Source organism: Bacillus rossius, assembly GCF_032445375.1.
Source record: "Bacillus rossius redtenbacheri isolate Brsri chromosome 4 unlocalized genomic scaffold, Brsri_v3 Brsri_v3_scf4_2, whole genome shotgun sequence".
In the NCBI taxonomy this organism is placed as follows: Eukaryota; Metazoa; Arthropoda; class Insecta; order Phasmatodea; family Bacillidae; genus Bacillus; species Bacillus rossius.
The window spans coordinates 34,525,305-34,548,576 of record NW_026962011.1 but is presented as its reverse complement, the minus strand read 5'-3'; the positions used below and the strand labels follow the sequence as shown (position 1 = coordinate 34,548,576).

Sequence of the window (23,272 nt, the reverse complement as noted above, 5' to 3'; positions counted from 1 at the left end):
AACAATTTCTAAATGTTACTAGTCTTTAAAAGTTTTGCACAGCATATAACAGAATAAGCAGATTTAAGCCCTGAGTAGGTAATTTTTTGTGGGTAAAATATGCTTCATTCACTTTCCTTAAATTTAACATAAAAATTTGTTTTGTCAATGAGTTAAAAAAAAAAAATTTAGTAATTAGTAGAACAATATTTTTATATTTTTGAAGCAATGAATTTATACACACGCACGCACGCACACACACAACAGCACACACACACACACGCACGCACACACAACAGCACACACACACACACACGCACGCACACACAACAGCACACACACACGCACACACACACGCACGCACACACAACAGCACAAAAGCACACAACAGCACACACACACACTCACACACACACACACACAGAGAGAGAGAGAGAGAGAGAGAGAGATATAAACATATACAATTCAGCACTATTTGTGCATGTTCAAATTAAATTAAGAGAAATATTTACAAAATGTATTTGTAAGAAAAACAGTTTATACTTAATTCCCCAAGTCTGGTGTGAAATGCGTGAGTGAAACTGCCTGCCGAGCATACGTGGAGCATAAAAGGAGTGAGGCAGTATGCTAGACGCGCTCTCTGCGGTGCAGGGTCTCCTGATGGAGGCCCAGAGGACCCCCAACATCGTGACGGCCACCAACCGGCCCAATCTCAGCGAGAAGCTGGAGTCGTTGCAGCGCGAGCTGCAGCTGTGCGAGCAGGCGCTGGCCGAGTACTTGGAGACCAAGCGGCTGGCGTTCCCGCGCTTCTACTTCGTGTCGTCGGCCGACCTGCTGGACATCCTCGCCAATGGCAACCAGCCCCAGCTCGTCGCCAGGTGCAGTAGCTAGTCACCAGGTGCAGTAGCTCGTCGCCAAGTGCAGTAGCTCGTTGCCAAGTGCAGTAGATTGTCACCAGGTGCAGTAGCTCATCGCCAGGTGCAGTAGTTCGTCGCCAGGTGCAGTAGCTCGTTGCCAGGTGCAGTAGCTCGTTGCCAGGTGCAGTAGATCATCGCCAGGTGCAGTAGCTCTTCGCCAGGTGCAGTAGCTCGTCGCCAGGTGCAGTAGCTAGTCGCCAGGTAGCTCATCTCTGTTTCAAGGATAGATTTTTAGTGAAACACAATTAAATTAAAATTTCTTAGTTTATTTACGAACATTAATCTTGTGTATATAAATTGTTTATAATTGTTGGAAGTCAGTTTTATTCTTCTCTAAGGGGAAAAAATCCCTGTCGGCACTGCCTACGGGCGTAGGTGGATTTCAAAGTACCTATTTCTTCTGGAAGAATTCTGGAAAGTTCTATAAACTTCTGGAACATTTTAAGAATTTAATTCAGCCTACATAACATCCTATATACGTACATCACATTTTACACACACACACACACACACACATATAACTAAATAAACGGTAACTGCTACAATAGGTAGTCTTTCTTTGAAAACTACTTAAAAGTAGGGCTCTTCCGATACCTCCTTTTCTGATACCAATTCCCGATACCTCAATACCACTATTGATACCGTGATACCACAACATTTACGGTTACTGGTCACATTATGCAGGGGTGCCCACAAGGGGGGGGTAACGACGCAGACTGCGTCATTAAAATTACAGGGAGGGGGGAGGTGGTGGTTAAAAGACGAGAAAAATGTATATATTATTTACATAATTATAACTACTAATGTGAAAATACGTTTCTGGTGCTTTGATAATTGAAAGGGATCTTGTAAATCAAATTGGCAACCCCGCACTTTCCTCAACAAAAGCAGTTTGGCATCTGTCGGTTCAGGATGGAAATATTACCTGATATGACCAAAATTATTATTAGAAAATCAGTTTTAATTAATGCAAACTGTGATAAAATATAATACTAAAAAAGTATAATATTATAAAATAATTGAGTAAATCATTGAGAAAATGGCATAAAAAATTTCGGGGGAAGGGGGTGGGGTGCATCATTAGGTTGGGGGGGGGGGGCACCTCTGCATTATGTGATTAAATAACTGACATGTAATTTTTATAAACATGTTGGAAGTTTTCATATTTAATTTATATATCGATATTGAAAGCAAATTTATCGAAACATTGTGTAACACTGTTGATTAGGTAAACATCTTTGAATTTTGTTAAAAGTTGAAACTTGATTGTTTCGTGTGTCCGACAGACACCTGACCAAGCTCTATGACTCCATGGCCAAGCTGAAGTTCAAGCAAGACGGAGGCAAGAGCACGAAGACAGCAGTCGGAGTGTGGGCCAAGGATGGAGAGTATGTCGACTTCAGCGAAGACTGCTTGTGTGACGGAAAGGTACTGTTGTCATGCTTGGTTTCTGGTTTCGATGTTGACCCTAAAGGGGCTGCCTAGCTATGACTATGAGGCAAATTAGTATGATGCTGGTTGATACAGTCTCTCTTTGTGATTTGATTTTTGCTTAAGTTGACACATTATGAAAATTTTCGACCATTGGGACACTTTGAATTGTGAAAGTTACATAAATATTGCTCATTTCACTTGTTAGGTAGCGTGAAAGTTATGTTTGAAAGTCGCCTGTGCAAAATATTTGATTTTATTTTAATCAGATATGTATTTTTTTTGTTGACAACACGACTTGTCTTAGTATTAGTGCCAGGTTAGATGTTGTTTTTGCTTTTTCCAAAAAAATGTGGCATATTTTAAGTACAGTGACCGTTCTTTAATTGGCCAGTTCGGAACCTTGGCCATGCGAAATTAAAGATTTTGCAGATTATCAAATGTCAATATAGTTTTAATGAGAACACCAAAGAAAAATTAACATACTGTTCAATGGTTTCTGAAAGAAAAAATACACAAGAGCATGGTCTTCTTAAAAACATTATTACGAAAATGTACCTGTGAAATGTGAAATATTAAATGTAACCTGCTATGAAACAGTAAACACTGTACTATGAAAACCGACAGTTAACAATAAATTATGAGCCTAATGGTCTACACACAGCATGTGATAGTTCTTGTATTTTACAGTGTACAAAGAAATACCACATTGTTCGATTATGAAGTGGTATATTTAAATACTTAAAGACGTCACAGTTAAAGTGAAAAAATGATCCTTAACTAGCTTGAAAAACTTCACCTCACAAAACAGTATTGTGCTGTTCATAAAATAGAGAAAAATTGTTTAGGAATGGAATATTATTTAAATGATAACACAGAAATATAGGAAATACTACTGATTAACTTCAAATTCAGCTGAAAATAGTTCCAATATTAATATTGCTGCCTGACAGAACAGACGAGGTCCAATTAGTACTGTATTTACTTTTTCCAAAGAGCAATATAATATTCTTTAAAATAAATATTTGAACATTTGTATTGACAATGTGTGGAACAAAAAAAAAAAAACCCTCAGATCCGTATTCCTGCAAATGAAAATTGAAGTAAGATTCATTCAAAGCATCCAGTGGCGTTGCCAGGATTTGTGTATGGGGGGGTGTTTAGAAGCATGCCCCCCCTCCCCCACCCCTGGGAAAATTTGGATTTTAAGGTGTAAAATAGTGCTATTTTAGAAGTTTTCGATACTTAAATTTAAATACTGTAATGGTAAAAATTTTATTAATTTTAATATGAAATTTGTTTGAGTGATGAATAAGAAATTAATTAAAGATTTGGTGCTAAGGGGGCTACGCCCCTGAAAGCATCTGTCTCAAGGAAATGCAAATGCAGCGTAGTTGTGATGAAGACGTGGAGTGGAACTTACTCGGAGCCGGCTGCGGGCAGGTGGAAGTGTGGCTGAACCGGCTGACGGAGACCATGCGCCGCATGGTGCGACACTACTTCGGGCTGGCCGTCAACACGTACGATGAGAAGCCGCGGGAGCAGTGGATATTCGACTACCCGGCCCAGCCGTCGCTGGTGGGCACGCAGATCTGGTGGACCACGGAGGTGACCATGGCCTTCGCGCGGCTGGAGGAGGGCTACGAGATGGCCCTCAGGGACTACAACAAGAAGCAGGTGACCTTGCCCCGCGTGGATCTCCTTAAGTCAGACCGTCCTAGAGCCAGGGTTGCTACAGGTGCAAAAAACAGGGAAAACAGGGTTTACGTTAGGAAAATCAAAATGGTCAGGTAATACCTGGAAAAGTCAGGGAAGTCATCAAGTATTTCTGTAATTTTGTTACGTGACAGCAACATTAAACCAAAAATATCAATTCTGCTAAAATTCTCGCACCTCAAAAACTTCCCAAATATTTACTAACCACGAAATTTCGTCGATTTTCCTTTTCCTGAAATTCTGTTCTTTTAATTTCAAACAAAAAGGGGGTAAACTAATTTCCGGAATTGTGATAAAATCAAAATAACGTAGAAAAGCATATCAGTACAAAATATAACACTAAAATTCAAGTTTAACATCAAAAAGCTTCGAAATGCAAGTAAAATAAATGAAACTAATCAGTATTTCAATCAAAACTTAACTGTAATGACCAAATACATAATCTTAACATTAAATTCAATGAAAGTAATTTATTTAGAATGAAAAGTTTGTACCACTATTTATGTAAATATTGGAAAAATTTCACTTTTTTTGATCTTGAAACTGTAATTAGTCAGTAACTAATTTTTACATTGCAACATTAATTCATTTTTCAAATTCAGAAAAAACTTAACATATTAATTTTACTTGTTCCGAATCGTTAGACATGCTTATTACAAATGTAAAAGTACATCATGTATCAGTCAAAATGTCACCAGTTTTATAAATTAGTATCATGGAACATATAAGTGTCCTATTTTTTCAGTAGTAGGCTATCATTTTTAATAAAAATATTTCATTAAATAAAAAAAATGTTACAGAATTCTCGTGTTATGAAAATGAAATTGGCCGGAAAATAAAACCGTAAAATCTTTTCTCTGTTATAAGTAGGAGTAAAAACACTACAAACATCAGCAAAATTTAGCAAAATGTACGGAAATTCAAGCGGGTCGCGGGGTTTTCCAAGGTCGGGAACCTCTGGTGTACACCGACTGATTCGGACGGCTCCGTGGTGAGATCGTGATAGGCGCGTGCGTGCGTGCGTGTCTCGGCAGGTGCAACAGCTGAGCATACTCATCACGCTGCTGGTGGGGGACCTGACCTCGCAGCAGCGCCAGAAGATCACCACCATCTGCACCATCGACGTGCACTCGCGCGACGTGGTGGGCAAGCTCATCAACGAGAAGGTGGACAACCGCTCTGCCTTCCTGTGGCAGTCCCAGCTGCGGCACAGGCACGTCGCACCTCACAAGGACAGGACCCCCCTCAACGTGTCTTGAAATCCTGAAAAAACACGGGAAAACTGACAAAATGTTAGCTACCAAACTGGACCATCGGTTCCCGGGCCCATATATATACCGTTAAGTTATGGAATAAGGATGCGGTTTTATAGAGCGAATTAACCATGTTACAGTATTACCATTCCACTTTGGCTTCATCGTGACACACATGTATTTTCTCTGGAAGAACCAAAGATACATGTACACAACTAGAAATACACCACTAGATAAACAAATATAAATTTACATTCCTAAAGAAAGATTTAGTTCCTATTTTTCCGCCTTTTCGATCCCCAGGTTGAAGGACTGAAATAGAAATATCTGATCTCCAAATTGTATACAGTTGGTTGGTTAACTAGCCTACGATCTTGTACTACGCAGACTCAATTTGCATTCTGTCCTGTCCCCAGGTGGGACGAGAAGTTGAAGGACTGCTTCTGCAACATTTGTGACGCCCAGTTCCGCTACGCCCACGAGTACCTGGGCAACACTCCCCGCCTGGTCATCACCCCTCTTACCGACCGCTGCTACATCACCCTGACCCAGGTCAGCAGCACACACTACAGCCCCCTCCGACTGACTGTTTACGGGAGAACCTCATTTGTACAAGCTGCCAACTATCAGTAATGTGGGCATGTCGCACGTGCTTGTGTGAACTAGTTTAGAGTCACCAAAATATTGCATTATTCAAACAAGTCATTTAAAAATATATCATTAAATAAATTATCTCGCCTTATTACATACATGAATAAAACATACCGAATTAGATTAAGTAGGAAAAAAATCTGCACAATTCTTTTTTTATTTTGCAGAACTGTGAAAACATTTGTATAAATTAGTGTTTATTTTTTTGGTCAGGATTTATGTCAACAAGGTTTCGCAGGTTTATACTTTACATCCGGTTCTTAAGAGCATCACATTGGTTATGGATAGCATGAATGACATAATTAACCTTACCTAAGAATTAGTGAGCTAAAGAAACTGTTAACATTCAGAGCAACCATAAAAATGGCTTGCGTGAACTAGTATCTTGTTTTCGTCACCAGGAAAGACTCAGGGGTACCAACCGTACAGGCCAGAGCTTTGAAAGAAGAAGTATAAAAGCATAATGACATTGGCTTCATTTTTCGTTGAAACTTTTCGTTTGGAGTATGTATTTCATTAGTCGAAAAAAAGACTGCTGGAATTTATTTTGTTGCATATTGGCACTCCAGTCTTGTGAGCAGGACCCCTGTGCTCCCCTGGAAGCGGGACACGCCCTCGGCCGAACCTTTCAGCCGGGGGATGGACGACCCTCGAGGGCTGGCCAGTTTGCCACTTCTCCACCCCCGTCCTGCTTCGAGCGTCCGCCTGTCAGATACTACCTTGACACTCTGGCCTGGCTTAGCTACCATACCACCGTGGGGCAAACCTTTCAAGCACACCACTGTGGGCACATGCTTGGTTTATCGTGTCCTCTGCAACACGCAGCTGATACCTGTCCTAAATTTTTTACCCATCTTTATTGTCACAATGCTAGTATCACTAACAACACAGAGTGCAAACACAGATACACATACAAGGCGTATGGTACGCTGGATAGGTATTGTAACACCTCCGATGTAATCTCCATCACATACATACTAATACTGAGAGATACACGAAACAAACATGTCAAGTTTGTATGAAAGAGCAGTGACACATGTGCAAACCGGCATTGAATATAGACAACTTCGACGCACAGTTCCTACCGCTTTGGTGTGTAAGGTTTGTCGTGATGTAATGGGAAATAATAAAATTAATGGTAGCTCACTAAGGAATACGATTATCATTATGTTTGTAACCATATGTAGCTACAGTTTCTTATTCTGTCTCGACAAACCTCTGACTATGTCTTGGGGACATCACTGGTAAGTGACCTCCTGGCTCCAGCGGTAAGGCCTTGGTCTGTGTTCCGTGTCCCCGACAGTCTTTGCACCTGATCATGGGCGGAGCGCCGGCTGGGCCGGCTGGAACGGGTAAAACGGAGACCACCAAGGACCTGGGCAAGGCCATGGGCATCATGGTGTACGTCTTCAACTGCTCGGAGCAGATGGATTACAAGGTGATGCTGTAACTACAGTGTTCTCATCTGTAGCATGTGTGTATGAAACACTGTACTGGTGTGAAGGATCTGGATTATTTTATCTTTAAAATTAAAAATTGTAAACTAGTTTAAATCACACTATTGTGCACTGGAAGGTGCAAAATTATAGAATCCTCTTGAAATATTGGTATTGATTTGTTGCTCATAAGTAAATGAATATTAGTTAAGGCCAAAGTTGGCCTCAAATGGATAGGAACAAGATTATACGGTGAACTGCGATAAAACCGAAATAACACAGCAAAGCGTGTCAATAACAACACACAGCACCGAAATGTAAGTTCTGCACCATTTATCACCGAAATGTAACTAAAACACAACATAAATTAACAATTTGACAAAATTTAACTCAAACCACAAAAATGTTTTCTTTTACTATGGTGAATTTACTAAATGGATTAGAAAAAAATTTATATTATGTTGTTTTACCTGGCATCTCGTATTGGTTACAATTTTTAAACAATCAAGAATTTGCCAATTTTTTTATATGTTTTTTGGAGTAGTTATTTTCTAGACATGCTTATTACAAATTATTTTATTGTACAAGTGCATCATGTGTCAGCCAAAATGAGACTATTTTGGTAAAGTTAGTATTAAGAAATATTTAATTTCATATTTGTTAAATAATACACAAATTGAATGAACAAAAACAATGCATAAAAATAAAAAAAAACAATTACAACAAAATCTTCTGTTTCAAAACAAAATTGACCAAAAAATTAAACTATAAATTCTTGTCCCTATTAATTGTGATATTCTTGCCCTAGTAACCTCAATCATAGAAAATTAGTAAAGCACACTTAACATTATTTATGCAAACTTGAAACATTTTGAATCACCCCTTCACTAATCTTTTTGGTTGTGGGAATTGCCTGGTGCACATACTTTAAAGCTAGAAACAGATATGTATAAAAAGTAATTTACTACTCAATATACACATATTTGTAACAATGTGCATAAGAATCATACAATGTCACCTTGTGCCATTAATTAGTCAATTTTGGGCTATATCTATAACTGTATATTAATGACTCTTTAAGGACATTTGAGTAAGTTTATCCAGCACATTTTTTAAAAATTATTATTTTTTAATATTGTTTGCAATTCAAGAATTATCTGATGGCTCGATGTTGCAACATCCGCTACAATGATAATCTCATCATTTTATAGACGTTTATGTAACAGACTAGAAGTATGTATATTTTAAGCAAGACTGACGGACTATAAGTATATTATAAGCAAGACTTATGAAAGTCGCAAAAGGTTGCTTGAGGTTCGGTCTCAATGAAAATGTTTTTTTTTTGTATCTTGGTATTTTCAAATTTTGAGGAAAAATTAATTTGAAACTCAAGCCTTGTTTTAATTTACCTGCTAAGTGCCCATACATTGCTTTGTGCCCTTGAAAATGGCATTGAAGCTGTAACGTCTCTCTATGCACCCATGAACGTGCCCTAGATTGTTTGTTCACATAATACACACGTCTTGGAAAGGGCTTAAGGGCGCCGTCTGCCCGGGCAACACTCGGTGCGCAAAGCTTAAAAAAAAAACAAAACGAGATTTTAAAACTACTCAAACTTTCTGAAGGGAGACTGCTTACGAAAAGCATTTTAAGAATTCACTGAGGGCCAAAACATACTTCTGATTTCAGATTAAGTTTTTAAACTGTATTTTTAAAAGCGTTAAAATGGCTAAAAGGAGTGTTTTCAGAGTAATTTTAAGGCGTAAAACTATCGGTAAATATTCTTTAAAGCACTTAAGGGCCTTGCATTACACCTTTATCTTTATTTCTCCGACATATACTGTTACGGTCACTGCTCAAATTTCACAGTTATCCTGTGATGAGAAGACTGGACGCCAGTTGAGAGTCTTGCTTTTAGAGGCTATACCGCACTAGAAACACTAGCGAGCATCCCGCCTCACTAACACACATACACCCCGAACAAATGGCCCTCTTAAGGAGTTGAAAGAAGTGAAAGGCTCAGGGGCAAGTGGCCAAGGGCTCAAATCAGAACATGTTTTGAGATATAGAGTACTATGTAACTGAATGTTTTACTCGGTTGTGTAAATACAAAATAAAATATTTTGTATTGTGGACCATAAGTATGAAAATTCAATTGTGAATGTATCATGACTCTTTATTCAGTGTTCGTGTGCCTCCTTAATATCCTTAAAAAGTCCTTAATAGCCTTAAGTCCTTGTTTGTCTGGAATTGAATAAAGGCCCTTAAAAGTCCTCAAATTTCACTACAAATCCTTAAAAACTCCTTAATAAAGACTGATAACGAGTAAGTAATGGATAAACATGTATGTTTAAAATTTTTTTATGGTTTCCTACTTGGCAGCAAACAACGCTTCGCGCATGCGCAGTACAATTGGAAAAGTTAGGCCCATGTGACAAAATTTTATGTATGAAAATCTTATGAATTTTTGTTTGTGTTTTGTATCACACTTTTAAACTAATGAGGTGTGTTTTGCTGTCTTAATTTGAACTCATAAATAGAGACCCGGAAAATTCGCGGGTTTAATGACCTCCAGGATAGACTCCAATATCCTCTACACACTCGGGAAATGCCAAATGTTCATTGGCTGCTGACTTGTGAGTCATCTCGACTGGGTGGCCTGTGATTCGACACTTCTATGAGTGAGGGTATCTAATTGGCCCTCAGTCCTCCAGATTAACAGTGAACCAATGACAGAAGCAGCACTAAGGTATAATTATTCGAATTTTAGCATAACACGAAATGAACCCACGAATTTTCCGGGTCTCTACTCATAAAAATATATGTAATTAGTGATCAAATTGAACGTTAGGGACACAAACTTAAGATGGACACAATGCTTGGGTTAGATATATGTATGTTCCAGGGATAATTCTGGACAAAAGGGGCTTATATGTAAGAAATGACTAAGCAACAAAATTATTTTTAGTGCATTAACTATTTAGAATTGGTTTTTTTCTTGGTGTATTTTGTTGTATTACAATTAGTTTTCTACCTCTTGATAGTGGCGAAGGCGATGGAAGTACAAGAGGGTACGAACCGTCATTGTTAATAGGTATTGTGTAGTGTGTATCTGATGATAAAACTGGCCACAAATAATAAACTCCAACAGAGACTCGATAGTTGAATAAGCGACGTGATGGGTGGGACTGGGAGCCAAACGCGGGAGCACACGAAGTGACGTCTCGCGATGCTGACGCTGCTGCAGTCGTGCGGGAACATCTACAAGGGCCTGGCCCAGACGGGCGCCTGGGGCTGCTTCGACGAGTTCAACCGCATCTCGGTGGAGGTGCTCTCCGTGGTGGCCGTGCAGGTCAAGTCCGTGCTGGACGGCATCAAGTCGCGCCGGCGCCGCTTCATGTTCATGGGCAACGTCATCTCGCTGAACCGCTCCGTCGGCATGTTCATCACCATGAACCCGGGCTACGCCGGCCGCACGGAGCTGCCCGAGAACCTCAAGGCCCTTTTCAGGTACGAGTCACGCGGAGGGCAGGGGCGCAACAACAGGGGGGGGAGGGCAAGGGTATTTAACCCCCCCCCCCCCCCTCTGAAACCTTGAAGTGGGGGTAAACGGGGGCAAAGAAAGTGCTGTGTAATCAATTTTTAGATAATAAAACTGCTTAAATAGCACCATTTTCCACCTTGAAATACAAATTTTCCCGGGGGAGGACCCCCGGACCCCCCACTTCAATATTGATGATTCTTTATAAAAAGGTATATTGCCCTCCCCTTTGGAAATTTAGTTGTTGCGCCCCTGGTAGAGGGTGATGCAGAGGGGATTGCTGGTGGTGGGTGAGGATGACCGAGGTGGCGGGAAGTACTCGAGTAGGGGTGTAGCCAGCAAGTTGGCTAGCCTGCTGCCAATATGAAATGTTCACAGTGTTGTGGAAAAGTGTAATTAATGATCAGGAAAATAGTGGTGTAATGCTTTGCTATTTGGCACCATGGTCGTTCTCTTGTACTTCTACGGCGACCCGAGTATTTGGATGGTGTGTGGCCTTGAGGCTATGGATACTTTAATAGTGCATTACACTCATTATCATGAAGCCTGTTGACACTAATAAAAAAACAAATGTTTAGGTTTATATCAAGTTGAAAATACATGACTTACTCATAAACTCTTATGGTTGTAAAGTCACCAGTGGCAGTGGCGAAAGAACGGTTGTTGCCCGGCGAGAATACTGCTGACTCCACAGCACAAATAAACCCCGCACAACGCTACACGCAGCCGTTTCGGTCAAAAGCCACGCACACAGTCCCTTTTGGCCAAGTTGGCGGCTAGGAGAGTGCGGTTTGGCAGGATCAACTGTTCGTCGACATATTTTTACGGCGGTGCGTCATAATGGCCCTCGTGACCCGAGGGGACACCCCAAGGGTTGGCATCAAGTGAATACAGAGGCTGAGCAGTAGCGGCACCGACAACTAATTACCTACATTCAGCTAAAGAATCTGCTTTGAGGATGTATGCTTAACATACTACTTATCTTAAAAAATCATTATTTTACAATGTATTCAGAATAAAAGTGTCTTAATGTGGGTCTCACACACCGTGTTGATTTTTTAATCTTCTCATTACAATTTACTATTAAGGGCTATTTCTGTAAATTTATCACTTTACCTCTCTTGAATTTGTTGTTTTGTCACAAAAATACTCAATACATATATAATTGGTATAAAAAAGGCAATAACAATTACAAACATTGCGTAAATTTTTACAGCAATTATATCACACTTAGTAAAAAATAAAATCTCTTTAAAATATTTGTGACAAAATAACAAAAACTCCAAGATTGCCATAGTGTTAAATTTACAGAAGAAACCTTTACTTGGAAGTAATGACGAGAGAATGGAAAATTGGTCAACTCCTCGCACGGTGATGTCGGCAGGCCGTGCGCCATGGTGGTGCCGGACCTGGCGCTCATCTGCGAGAACATGCTGCTGGCGGAGGGCTTCCAGGACGCCAAGCTGCTGGGACGCAAGTTCATCACGCTCTACATGCTGTGCAAGGAGCTGCTGTCCAAGCAGGACCACTACGACTGGGGGCTGCGCGCCATCAAGTCCGTGCTCGTCGTCGCCGGCTCCCTCAAGGTCTCCTCCGTCCTTCACCGACATTCCGATCAAATTTTAACATACAGTGAAACTTTTTCGAAGTGAAAACGTCTAATAAAACGATGAACGCCGGCTGCACGCATGAAAACGTGTACCGTTACGCACATTGTCCCGTTACGCACATTGTCTCGTTATGCACATTGTCCCATTACGCACATTGTTTCGTTACGCTGTGTCCCATTACGCCCATTGTACGCTCGCGCAGCATCTATCTCTCTCTTCCACTTGATTGTAACAACCATCGATTTGACTTTTTCGAGGCACATTAAACTTTGAAAACACTCCCATTCGTTTCCTACTTTTCCTGTCATCGTCCTATCCTTAACAGAATAACACAGATTGGAAGAAGTTAAATAGCAAACACGTGTAAAAGTTATATTTGTAATAATCTGTTCGTTAAAGTAATAAACATAATTATTTGAATTAATGAGTGCAAATAAAAGTAAATTTATCAATTAAATTGTAGATTTCATTTCACTCCTTCTTTGTATCCATACAAAATAGTGATAATTCAATAAAAATGATTCAATTTTATTCATAAAAGTATGCAATCATTTCATCAATTTTTTGTTATGACGTCACGTTAAACTATCGTCCGTAAACCGACTTTACAGACAACCAATTTTTTTTTTTTTGCTTTTCAAAGGTGTCCAAGATAAATTAAATCACAGTATTAAATATATATATATAAAACCATAATAAAACTGTAAAAATTAAATAAAAAATCTGGTATAGCATTTATTTTCTTTATCCAATAAAATTTTAAGTTTTGTATTTTGTTTTTCCAACTTGATTTGTTTGTTACATGTAAAAATCAATGTGTGCATAATGAGGCAGAAAAACAAATTTAAAGTTCTCAACAAATAAATTTAGCTTCATAGATGTATCATTATTTTATTTTTTTTGTGAACAAGTTCCTCTTGGTGTATCTGTTTGAAACCAAAAACTAAAAAAAATAAATATTCAATTAGAAATTTCAGATTGAATATCAAATTATTAACCAATATTGAATATCAAATTATTTATGAATATCACATATTTGTCAACTAATTGCATGCAATAATTTCCTCTATATGGAGTGAAGTAAAACGTATTTTCTACAGTTTTGTTAAGTCTATTCGTCATCAGAGCATAACAAAAAGTAGCATAAGAACAAAAATGTAACATTCAGAGTGTTGTGGAAAGTGTAATGATCAGGAAAATAGTGGTGTAACTGCATTGCTATTTTGCACCATGGTCGTTCTCTTGTACTTCTATGGCGACCCAAGCATTTGGATGGTGTAAGGCCTTGAGGCTATGGATACTTTAATAGTACATTACACTCATTATTATGAAGCCTGTTGACACTACTAGAAACAAATGTTCAGGTTTATATCAAATTGAAAACACATGACTTACTCATAAACTTAACTGTACTAGAATTAACATTAAAGCCCCTCAGAGCGTGAGTTTATCTGCTTACATTTCCGCTATCAAAGTATTTGTTGGAAACATATGGCAGCAGCAGCAGCGCTATTAGTAAAGCTGACATAGAACTACATACAACCATTCTGTGAAGTTTCACTTCCAAGCACGCGGTGGATACCACTAATGAGTTATTTGGGCTTGACGTCTTGTTGATGGTGAAATCAACACAATCCAAGGATATTGGAACAGGGATCTGTCGTTCTAAACCATCCCACCTTGAGCTATGTTATTTCAGGGGGAGGGGGGGGGGAATTGAAGACCGGACCTGGATCGGGATTATAACGTAGATCCTCTGGAACTGGAATGTAATACTAGTGTGTTACCTTTGCGCCAACTCGCTCCATAATTTTATTCTATGTATAAACGTCCATTTCTTGCTGCAAGGGAAGCGCTGTTGCTTGCAGAGAGGTGATCGTCTGAGACCAGAGGACCAGGTCCTCATGCGCGCCCTTCGAGACTTCAACGTCCCAAAAATTGTGACTGAGGACCGGCCCGTGTTCATGGGACTCATCGGGGACTTGTTTCCGGGGATAGACGTGCCCCCCAAGAGAGACTACGACTTCGAGAAGGTGGTGAAGCAGGCCGTGGAAGATATCAAACTTCAAGCTGAAGATAACTTTATTTTAAAGGTGACCTTCAAGTTTAATGGCCATGGTGTTAACAGTACATATGAATAACTTTAAGATTTAAATTGGCTTTTTCCTTTTTTTGCTGGTGGCAAAAAATTTAGATACAGTGGATATTCACTGTAGAGTGAGATAATCCTAACATTTGCTGAGCTGTAAATTTGCATTTTCTGGCTTGCCGGTAGTATTTCACCATTTCAGAGTACCTTAAATACATATTTTGTTCTTTACCAGGTTCGTAAATCAGCAAAACTGCTTGTGTTCACACACCTCAACCTGGGTGGTGCTAATGAGTGACAATGCTGGAAAAATATGATATCCCAAGTCAAGGCATTTAAATACACTTGGTAGAGTGTACAGATACAGAAAACAAGCAAATGCATATTCGTAGCTGAGGACCTGCATGTTATGTGTTATGACTGTTTACTCACCCACTGCTTTAAAAATTATTAATCCTCTCCTGCTAAAGAATATGCGTCAATATTACGTAATGGGTAATCAATAATGGAATAAGATGATCTGTTTGCGTAACATACAAGCTACGTATTTTAAACTGTACCTGCTGCTAACTGAATGTACTACCAAGGCTTGTTGGGATGCGAGAAGATGCATCCAAAAATCTGTAACCTGACAAAAGGTTTCTATTTCCACTCATGCGACTATAAGCGCAGTGGGCTTTGTATCAGTCTGTCAGCGTGGTTGAAAATGCTTTCGTCGTGCCGGTGCGTGTCGGTAGTGCTGAGAGAAAGTATTTTGTGCGCCCGGCAGATCGTACAGCTGGAGGAGCTGCTGCAGGTGAGACACTCGGTGTTCATCGTCGGCAACGCGGGCACGGGCAAGTCCATGGTGTGGCACTCCCTGTTCCGAACCTACCAGTTCCTGAACATGGCGCCCTTCTACAACGACCTGAACCCCAAGGCAGTCACCAACGACGAGCTGTTCGGCATCATCAACCCGGCCACGCGCGAGTGGAAGGACGGTGGGTCACGGAAGAAAAGAAGCCCGGTCTGGTGTGTGCCTGGCTGGGCGTGGCGGAGCGTCTCTCACCGGCGTGGTTATCTTAGCCAACAATCACAGTGACAGTCGAGCTTACCAGCTCTGAAACTCTTGCACAGTCCACCAACTACTTTAATTATTTGGATTCTGTGACTGCTCAGAATTTTAAGTTTTGTCAAAATTTTTTGATATTCAAGCAGAAAAGTGGAATGTTCTTTAACGTATTTCAAGGAATTCAACAAAAGTGTTACAAAGTGCAGAGAAACGTAAAGAAAGAAATGTTGATACCATTTGAGCATCGAATGGAAGTGTATAGGGAACGGAGGTTAAACGATGTGTGCGATGTCTCACACGTGAGTGGCGTGGCGCGTGCGCAGGGCTGCTGTCGACGCTGATGCGGGACCAGGCCAACCTGTCGGGCGACGGCCCCAAGTGGATCGTGCTGGACGGAGACATCGACCCCATGTGGATCGAGTCGCTCAACACCGTCATGGACGACAACAAGGTGCTGACGCTGGCCAGCAACGAGCGCATCGCCCTCACCAGGGGCATGCGCCTGCTGTTCGAGATCGCCTCGCTGCGGACCGCCACCCCGGCCACCGTGTCGCGAGCCGGCATCCTCTACATCAACCCGCAGGACCTGGGCTGGAACCCGTAAGCCACACGTCCAGGGGCACTCGCGTCGTAGAGTTTCAGGGAGACGTTTATCATGCAGTATTTTATATTTTTACACGCTTTATATTAGCTTCACCTGTATGTTTGCATGGTTGTAACCAACTCCTTTGGGTGCGAATTTGACCCACTTCAAACGGCCTGATTTCATTCAAACTTTGTAGATTTATCGAGGACAGATGACAATACACTAATTTGATAAGATTATTAGTCCATTTATTAAGAAACGTTATTAGAGTTGGAGTCAAATTAATGAATTATTGACTTAGGCTGGTATAAAATACGCAAGGAATGCAACAAAGCAACTGCCCATCACTCAACCACTCAAAAAAGTCACAGTAAAGCAGGCAAGATGAAAGATGTCACCAACCTTATAACTTAAAATTGTATAACTGTAGAAAACATTTTTTACCCTTGGCTTCTTTTGATAATTCATATTTATCACAAATTAAAAAAAAAAAAGTCAATATGATTTCAAATGTTATTTAATTTTTATATCTCTGTGAAAGTTTATCAAGTGTAAACATGATTTATCTAATAAAAATATCATCGCGGACTTAAGGTTATCGGTACAAAACATATATAACTATTGCCAACTTTATGATTTTACTTATATTCTTACACTTTTAAAAATTCTTTGTGGAACACCTGTTAACTTGTACATGCGGGGCTTTGCACTTGTAGATTTATAACTTGCACAATTGTACCTTCGTGGAATAGGCCCATGTTAGTAACTCGTTGCATGGCATCATTGCAAACAATGTGTGCAGAGCAAACAAGTTGTAGGGGCCATGGTTTTTTTTTGGTCAGACCACTTGCCTCACACAGAGGCAATCTGAGTGTCATTCTTAGCAGGGTAAAACCTGGATTTTTCAAAAGCACAATATGTGCCAGTGGGTTTTCTCCGGTACTTCCATTTGCCCCACCAATTCATTCTGCTAGTGCCCCATTAGCATCCCATCTCTCATTGCATCTAACGACTCTGAAGTGGATGAGAGGTTAAGCTCTAAATCATTCATCCATCCATGTTTTCTTCAAAACTTATATGGATCCTGATTCGGTGTCTGTCGTTGTATCAAAAGGACACAGGTGTAAGTTTTGCAACAAGGAATTTATCTCGAGAAAGAATGGTAGACAACAAGAGAACAATGAATGCGTTAAAAATCCACTACTCAATATATTAAGTTATGTTCGACATAGTAAGTCGGTTACGCGAAGAGAGAGCTTAGAAAAGACATGGTAGATTTTGTAACTCAGAGCCTGCGTGCAAGCCAGAGGACAAAGATGGATCTATTAGTCTAAAGAAGAGTGATCTGCTAAAACATCAATAACTTTCCTTGTCTTGGAACGGATTATGTTTATGTCACCAATGCAATTTTCGTTACGCCTGCCATTTTGAAAATCAAGTATTCATTTATTATTATTTTGATTATCGAAACGTAACTGAAGAAACTTTGACAGTATTCTTGACTGTTGAATGTTAATGCTGTACTGCTTGATTTCCAAAGGGGGGGCAATATACCTTTTTATAAATAATCATCGATCCCCCCTATTGAAGCGGGGTGGAAAATGGTGCTATTTAAGCAGTTTTATTATCTAAAAATTAATTACACAGCACTTTCTTTGCCCCCGTTTGCCCCCACTTCATGGTTTCATAAGGAGGGGGGGGGGAAATACCCTTCCCCCCCCCTGTTGTTGTGCCCCTGCTTTGTCGCCATGTGACGGTGCGTGCGTGCCCGCGCAGCTACGTGTTCAGCTGGCTGGGGGAACGCAAGGAGGCGGTGGAGCGGGCCTCCCTCCTGATCCTGTTCGACAAGTACATCCCGCCCATCCTGGACGTGATGCGCACCCCGCGCTTCAAGCGCATCACGCCCATCGCCGAGATCTCCCACGTGCAGATGCTGTGCCACCTGCTGATGTGCCTGCTGGTGCCGGAGAACATCACCGTCGACTCGCCCAAGGAGTGGTACGAGATGTACTTCGTGTTCGCCTGCGTGTGGGCCTTCGGGGCGGCCATGTTCCAAGACCAGGTGCGCGCACCGAACCTCAATCTACTTCTACATTGGTTAGTGGTATTCCACCATTTTGAGAAAAAAAAAAATAATTACTGAGCCCTCTTGGGATTTCTTGTAATATTTGCTCATGCTACTCGCAACTCTTACTGTATTACGCCATCACTGAGGAGTCATAACTACAAAACTGCATGTATAGAAATGTTGACTTCTGAAAAATGCCTCTCCTTCGGTTTTGAGCTGGATATGCCCTTCACAGCTATATTTGCCTTATCATAGCAAGGGTCAGACAGTGCAGGAATAGGAGGTTATGTAAGAGGCATGACTTTGTGGTTCACATATCGCTCAAATGCACAGATATCATGGTTGAGTAATGTTCATATGTTAATAAATATTTAACCATTATTAAAATATTAATGATAATCTTGGTTATATTTAAATTGCAATTTTTTTTTTTCAGTTGGTGGACCACAGAGTTGAATTTTCAAAATGGTGGGTAAATGAGTTCAAGACCATCAAGTTTCCACAACAAGGGACAGTTTTTAGTTACTACATTGATAATTCTGAAAATGAAAGGAAATTTGTTCTATGGACAGAACGGGTCAAGACATTTCACTTGGATTACGACATCCCAATGCAGGTACAATTACGTAGTTTGTATGTACGTGTGTGTGTGTGTGCGCGTGCACGCTTTGCTGGTTTTAGCTTGAATAATATTTTCCTGTCGTTTGTGAACTACTTTGCACCTTTGAAAAGGAGACTCTGAGTTGAAGCTTGTTTCACTTGGGTGTCATTCTTTTCTTGATAACTTTATATTACCTTGAATCCAAACAATTTACTCATTGAGTATGGCCATTTTTACCTTTGCTGAGATATCGCTCTCTTTGCATTTATGTTAAATGTACACCCAGAGTTTGTTCTGCAGTATTATCAATCCACTGGGGAGGACAGGCGTGAGCAAAAGCACCGAACTGGCACACACACTGTCACGTCCTCACCCTCTCTGATGTCTGCCATCACATGCTTGTACGTAAAAAGGCCGAAGATTCATTTTTCCTACCATATATATGAGTAATTTTAGCTTTACTTTGACAGATCTAGAGATTTGGAGAACTTAAAACATGTTGTAGAGAAAGGCCTCACACAAATGAAAAAAGACACTGCTCATTTATAAAATAAGACATCTTGAGCATAATTTGATGAATGTTTATTTGGTTCTTCAAAGAGGAAGCACTGTTGGCTTGGGTTTCTTATGTTTTAGATTAAGAATAATATTTTACAATGAATAGCAATAAAACCTAATATACACCAAAATTTGAGTCAATACACCATATTTCACTCGTATGCGTGTTAATCCAGTAAGTAACATTGAAATGCCAGTCAACTCATGATATAAAATCAAAAGCAAATAAAAAAGTGGTCTGCGGTATTCAAAACATGTTCAATATTTTTGAATGATTTGATATTTTATTTGAAATTTGAATATATTTTGGACTATTATTTGTCTCACATTTTATTACAGAGGGATTTAATTTCCATAGTAAAGTCCTCAACTTATAAGTTAGAATACCAGTGCTTCCAAGTATTACGGATTTTCTGTAGTCATTACTGATTTAGACGTCCAGTTACGGAAGTATGGAGTTTTAATTATTTATTATGAAATAGCGAAACTTAAAATGATGTGTAAGTTGGTTGCATGTATGGGACAATCATTTTTGTAAAATCCAGTTTGGTTTAATCCAGTTGGGCAGATGAAGTATGCTACGGAAAAAATTCACACATAGATTCAAGTATTCAAGGATGAATTTAAATCCTGATATTTATTTCAGTTTTTTTTGTTCAATAAGTTGTACTTAGACCTTTATATAAAATGTGTAGTATTTGAACTCTTTATGGGTGAAGTAGCTCATTATTGTACGAGTTCAATGATTATTTGGTGTAAACATTATCGCGTTTGCTTGTGTTTTACTGCATGCATAAAATATGTGTTTAGTGATTACTAGGGGCAGGCATTTTTCGCGAATAAATCTGAACACCTATTACACTGCAACAAGTTATACTACTCACACCAGCGGTTTCTTCCTCGTGGTTGGCGGTACGTCTGCGAGGGAAGTCAGTCGTCGCTTTATTTGACCTGAGCCACTCAGGACGTGTTTTCTTTCGCACTGTATTCACTGTGATTGGCGTTGTAACAATTGATATTGACCTGAAAGAAACTCACCCAGTCACGAGACACAGGCGGTGCTACAGTGTTTTAACTCTCAGCTAGTCTCGGATTCATTTCGCGAAATATGCATGCCCCTAGTCAGGGGCGCAACAACTAAATTTCCAAAGGGGGGGGGGGGGGCAATATACATTTTTATAAAGAATCATCGATCCCCCCTTTTGAAGTGGGGGGTCCGGGAAAATTTGTATTTAAAGGTGGAAAATGGTGCTATTTAAGCAGTTTTATAATCTAAAAATTGATTACACAGCACTTTCTTTGCCCCCGTTTGCCCCCATTTCAAGGTTTCAGAGGGGGGGGGGCAAAATACCCTTCCCCCCCCCCTTGTTGTTGCGCCCCTGCCCCTAGTGATTACTTACGGGTGTGCGGGAAGTTGGCAACCTGGAATGGAAAGTACCAGCGATGTTTCGGAAGCAGACGCGGTGACTTGCAGTCCACCATCGTGCCCACCCCGGAGACGACCCGCCTGCGGTACTTCATGGACCTGCTGATGGCGAAGCAGCTGCCCGTGATGCTGGTGGGGCTGGCGGGCACCGGCAAGAGCGTGCTGGTGGCGGACAAGCTCAGTAGCCTGCCCGAGGCCTACGCGGTCGCCAACGTGCCGTTCAACTACTACACCACGTCCACCATGCTGCAGAAGGTGCTGGAGCACCCGCTGGAGAAGAAGGCCGGCCGCGCCTTCGGCCCGCCGGGCGGCAAGAACCTCATCTACTTCGTGGACGACATGAACATGCCCGAGGTGGACGAGTACGGCACGGTGCAGCCCCACACGCTGCTGCGGCAGTTCTTCGACTACAAGCACTGGTACGGGGCAGCAGGGGCGTAGCCAGGGGTTCAAACACCCCCCCCTCAACCCCTTAGCACAAAATCTTAAATTAATTTCTTATTCATCACTCAAACAAATTTCATAATAAAATTAATAAAAATATTACCATTACAATATTTAAATCTAAGTACCGAAAACTGCAAAAAATAGCACTATTTTACACCTTAAAATCCAAATTTTAATACTGCGTTGGAGGGGGGGGGGGAGGGGCATTTGCTTCTTAACACCCCCCCCCCCCCCCAATTCACAAATCCTGGTTACGCCACTGCGGAGCAGTCACCCGGGTTCCCGTCCCAGGCCGATTCCTTCCCCGATGGCCGTGATGTTTATTTTCTAGTGTGCTGTTTCAAAATTTATTAGAATGTTTACTTATTTGGAAGCTAAATATGTTTAACTCACTAGTATGATTGAGTTTACTCTGTCACATAGTGTGAAGTGAGATAACCCAAGAGGTAAGCACCTAAGGGGTGATGTGTTGTGCCCAGACGCTAGCATGACTACGTTTGCCGATTTATGATGATTCAGTGTGCTATTCTTGCAGTGCATAGCCCTCGTTAATATTAACTGTCTCAGTGCTATTTTTAATTTTTTGTGTGTACAATATGAGAGCCAAACTTTATCTTCTTAAAGTTTTCTTTATTGTCATCAGTTTTATTTCAGTCACAACTTTATTGGTATCCTTCAAGGATTCATGTCCAAGTTAATAATTTTCCAAAACTCAATATACAAAACAATCTATGAAAATCCACTATTTTATTTGTCAAATAACATGACTATTATCAGGCAAGGTAGCACAAAGTTGTTCCCTAATTTATGTTTCCTATGGTTTCCATGCGATTTTTGGAGTTAAATTTTAGTCGATAGCTTCGCCAGTTTACCAGGCTTGTGTTGTGTAAGACCGTCTCTAAATGAATTCATCGTCTATGAGATTTATGACCGAAATAAATAAAACCAATAATACATGAACATTGTACTCATGTTTCTTTAAGTAATTTTGTTTGTGCTTTAATATTATTATTGTTTTGGGTTAGGTTCAATATAAAGCTGAATTTAGTGTGTTTTATTATTTTTTTTACTGTTGTGCTGTTAATTAGTAAATTCGACACGATATATTTTAAATTTTTATTATGATTTTAAATTTTTTTTGTGTGGAAATTTTATTTGCTCTACTATAGTGTAATTTTAATTTGTTAGTCTGGTGTACTCCTCTGAGTTAAACTTTGTCTCAGTGCTCTGAAGCCCCTTTCCCATCGGCGTATCGGATATTTTGCTGGCCTAATCTCTGACTGGCAGACAGCTTACCGTTTCCCCCGCCTTCAGTCACGCCTCAAGCCTGTAATATCATTTCTCTTCGTGACCCTAACTGCATAGACAAGCCTGTAGGTTGCAGGCGACCAGTTCTCAGAGACGAGCTGAGATTGGCCTTTTTCATCACGTATTAGTGTTATGTTCGCTCCCCTGCAGCCACGACGGGACGCTTGTTCTCAGCGCCGTTGCACTTTTACCCTCCCCCCCCATTTCTCCGTTCCAAGTAAGACCAATGACCGGTCGTAACCTCCTGGGCACCAGTGACCGTTCCCAAGGTCTCTTCAAAAAAACGTGCGCGCTAAAACTGAGCACAAGCGCTGCCTAGCGACCAAGTCGCGAACTTCTCCGCTAGCCTACCCTCAAAGGCACCAGAGAGCAGCACCTGCTCTCCCTTGAGCTATATGGACGCCGTGGTCGAGTCGATTGTTTTCAACTCAGACCTCCTCCGACAGATTTCTCTAGTGTCGCCCAGTGATGCCAACTTCAAAACTACTGGCAAAGTTTTTTTCCGCCCGCATTCGGGCAAGTTCGGAATCTTTCGGCGGCCCAGACCCCCCCCACCTGTAAGAGCCGGCGGGCACTTTTAATTACGAGACGCGTTTCTCCGCGG

At 40.7% G+C, this 23,272-nt stretch overlaps 1 protein-coding gene across 1 annotated transcript in view; it reads left to right on the top strand.

The window, feature by feature from the left end:
- LOC134541828 (dynein beta chain, ciliary-like) overlaps nucleotides 1-23,272 on the top strand; it is a 113,366-nt gene that overhangs the window by 54,607 nt on the left and 35,487 nt on the right. The window contains exons 29-42 of the mRNA XM_063385523.1: nucleotides 631-857; nucleotides 2,183-2,324; nucleotides 3,771-4,004; nucleotides 5,078-5,256; nucleotides 5,713-5,848; nucleotides 7,251-7,385; nucleotides 10,631-10,893; nucleotides 12,309-12,510; nucleotides 14,403-14,627; nucleotides 15,393-15,603; nucleotides 15,998-16,274; nucleotides 18,037-18,322; nucleotides 18,765-18,944; nucleotides 20,962-21,332. Coding sequence (XP_063241593.1) covers nucleotides 631-857; nucleotides 2,183-2,324; nucleotides 3,771-4,004; nucleotides 5,078-5,256; nucleotides 5,713-5,848; nucleotides 7,251-7,385; nucleotides 10,631-10,893; nucleotides 12,309-12,510; nucleotides 14,403-14,627; nucleotides 15,393-15,603; nucleotides 15,998-16,274; nucleotides 18,037-18,322; nucleotides 18,765-18,944; nucleotides 20,962-21,332 — 3,068 coding nt within the window. The remainder of the gene's footprint in view (nucleotides 1-630; nucleotides 858-2,182; nucleotides 2,325-3,770; nucleotides 4,005-5,077; nucleotides 5,257-5,712; nucleotides 5,849-7,250; nucleotides 7,386-10,630; nucleotides 10,894-12,308; nucleotides 12,511-14,402; nucleotides 14,628-15,392; nucleotides 15,604-15,997; nucleotides 16,275-18,036; nucleotides 18,323-18,764; nucleotides 18,945-20,961; nucleotides 21,333-23,272) is intronic.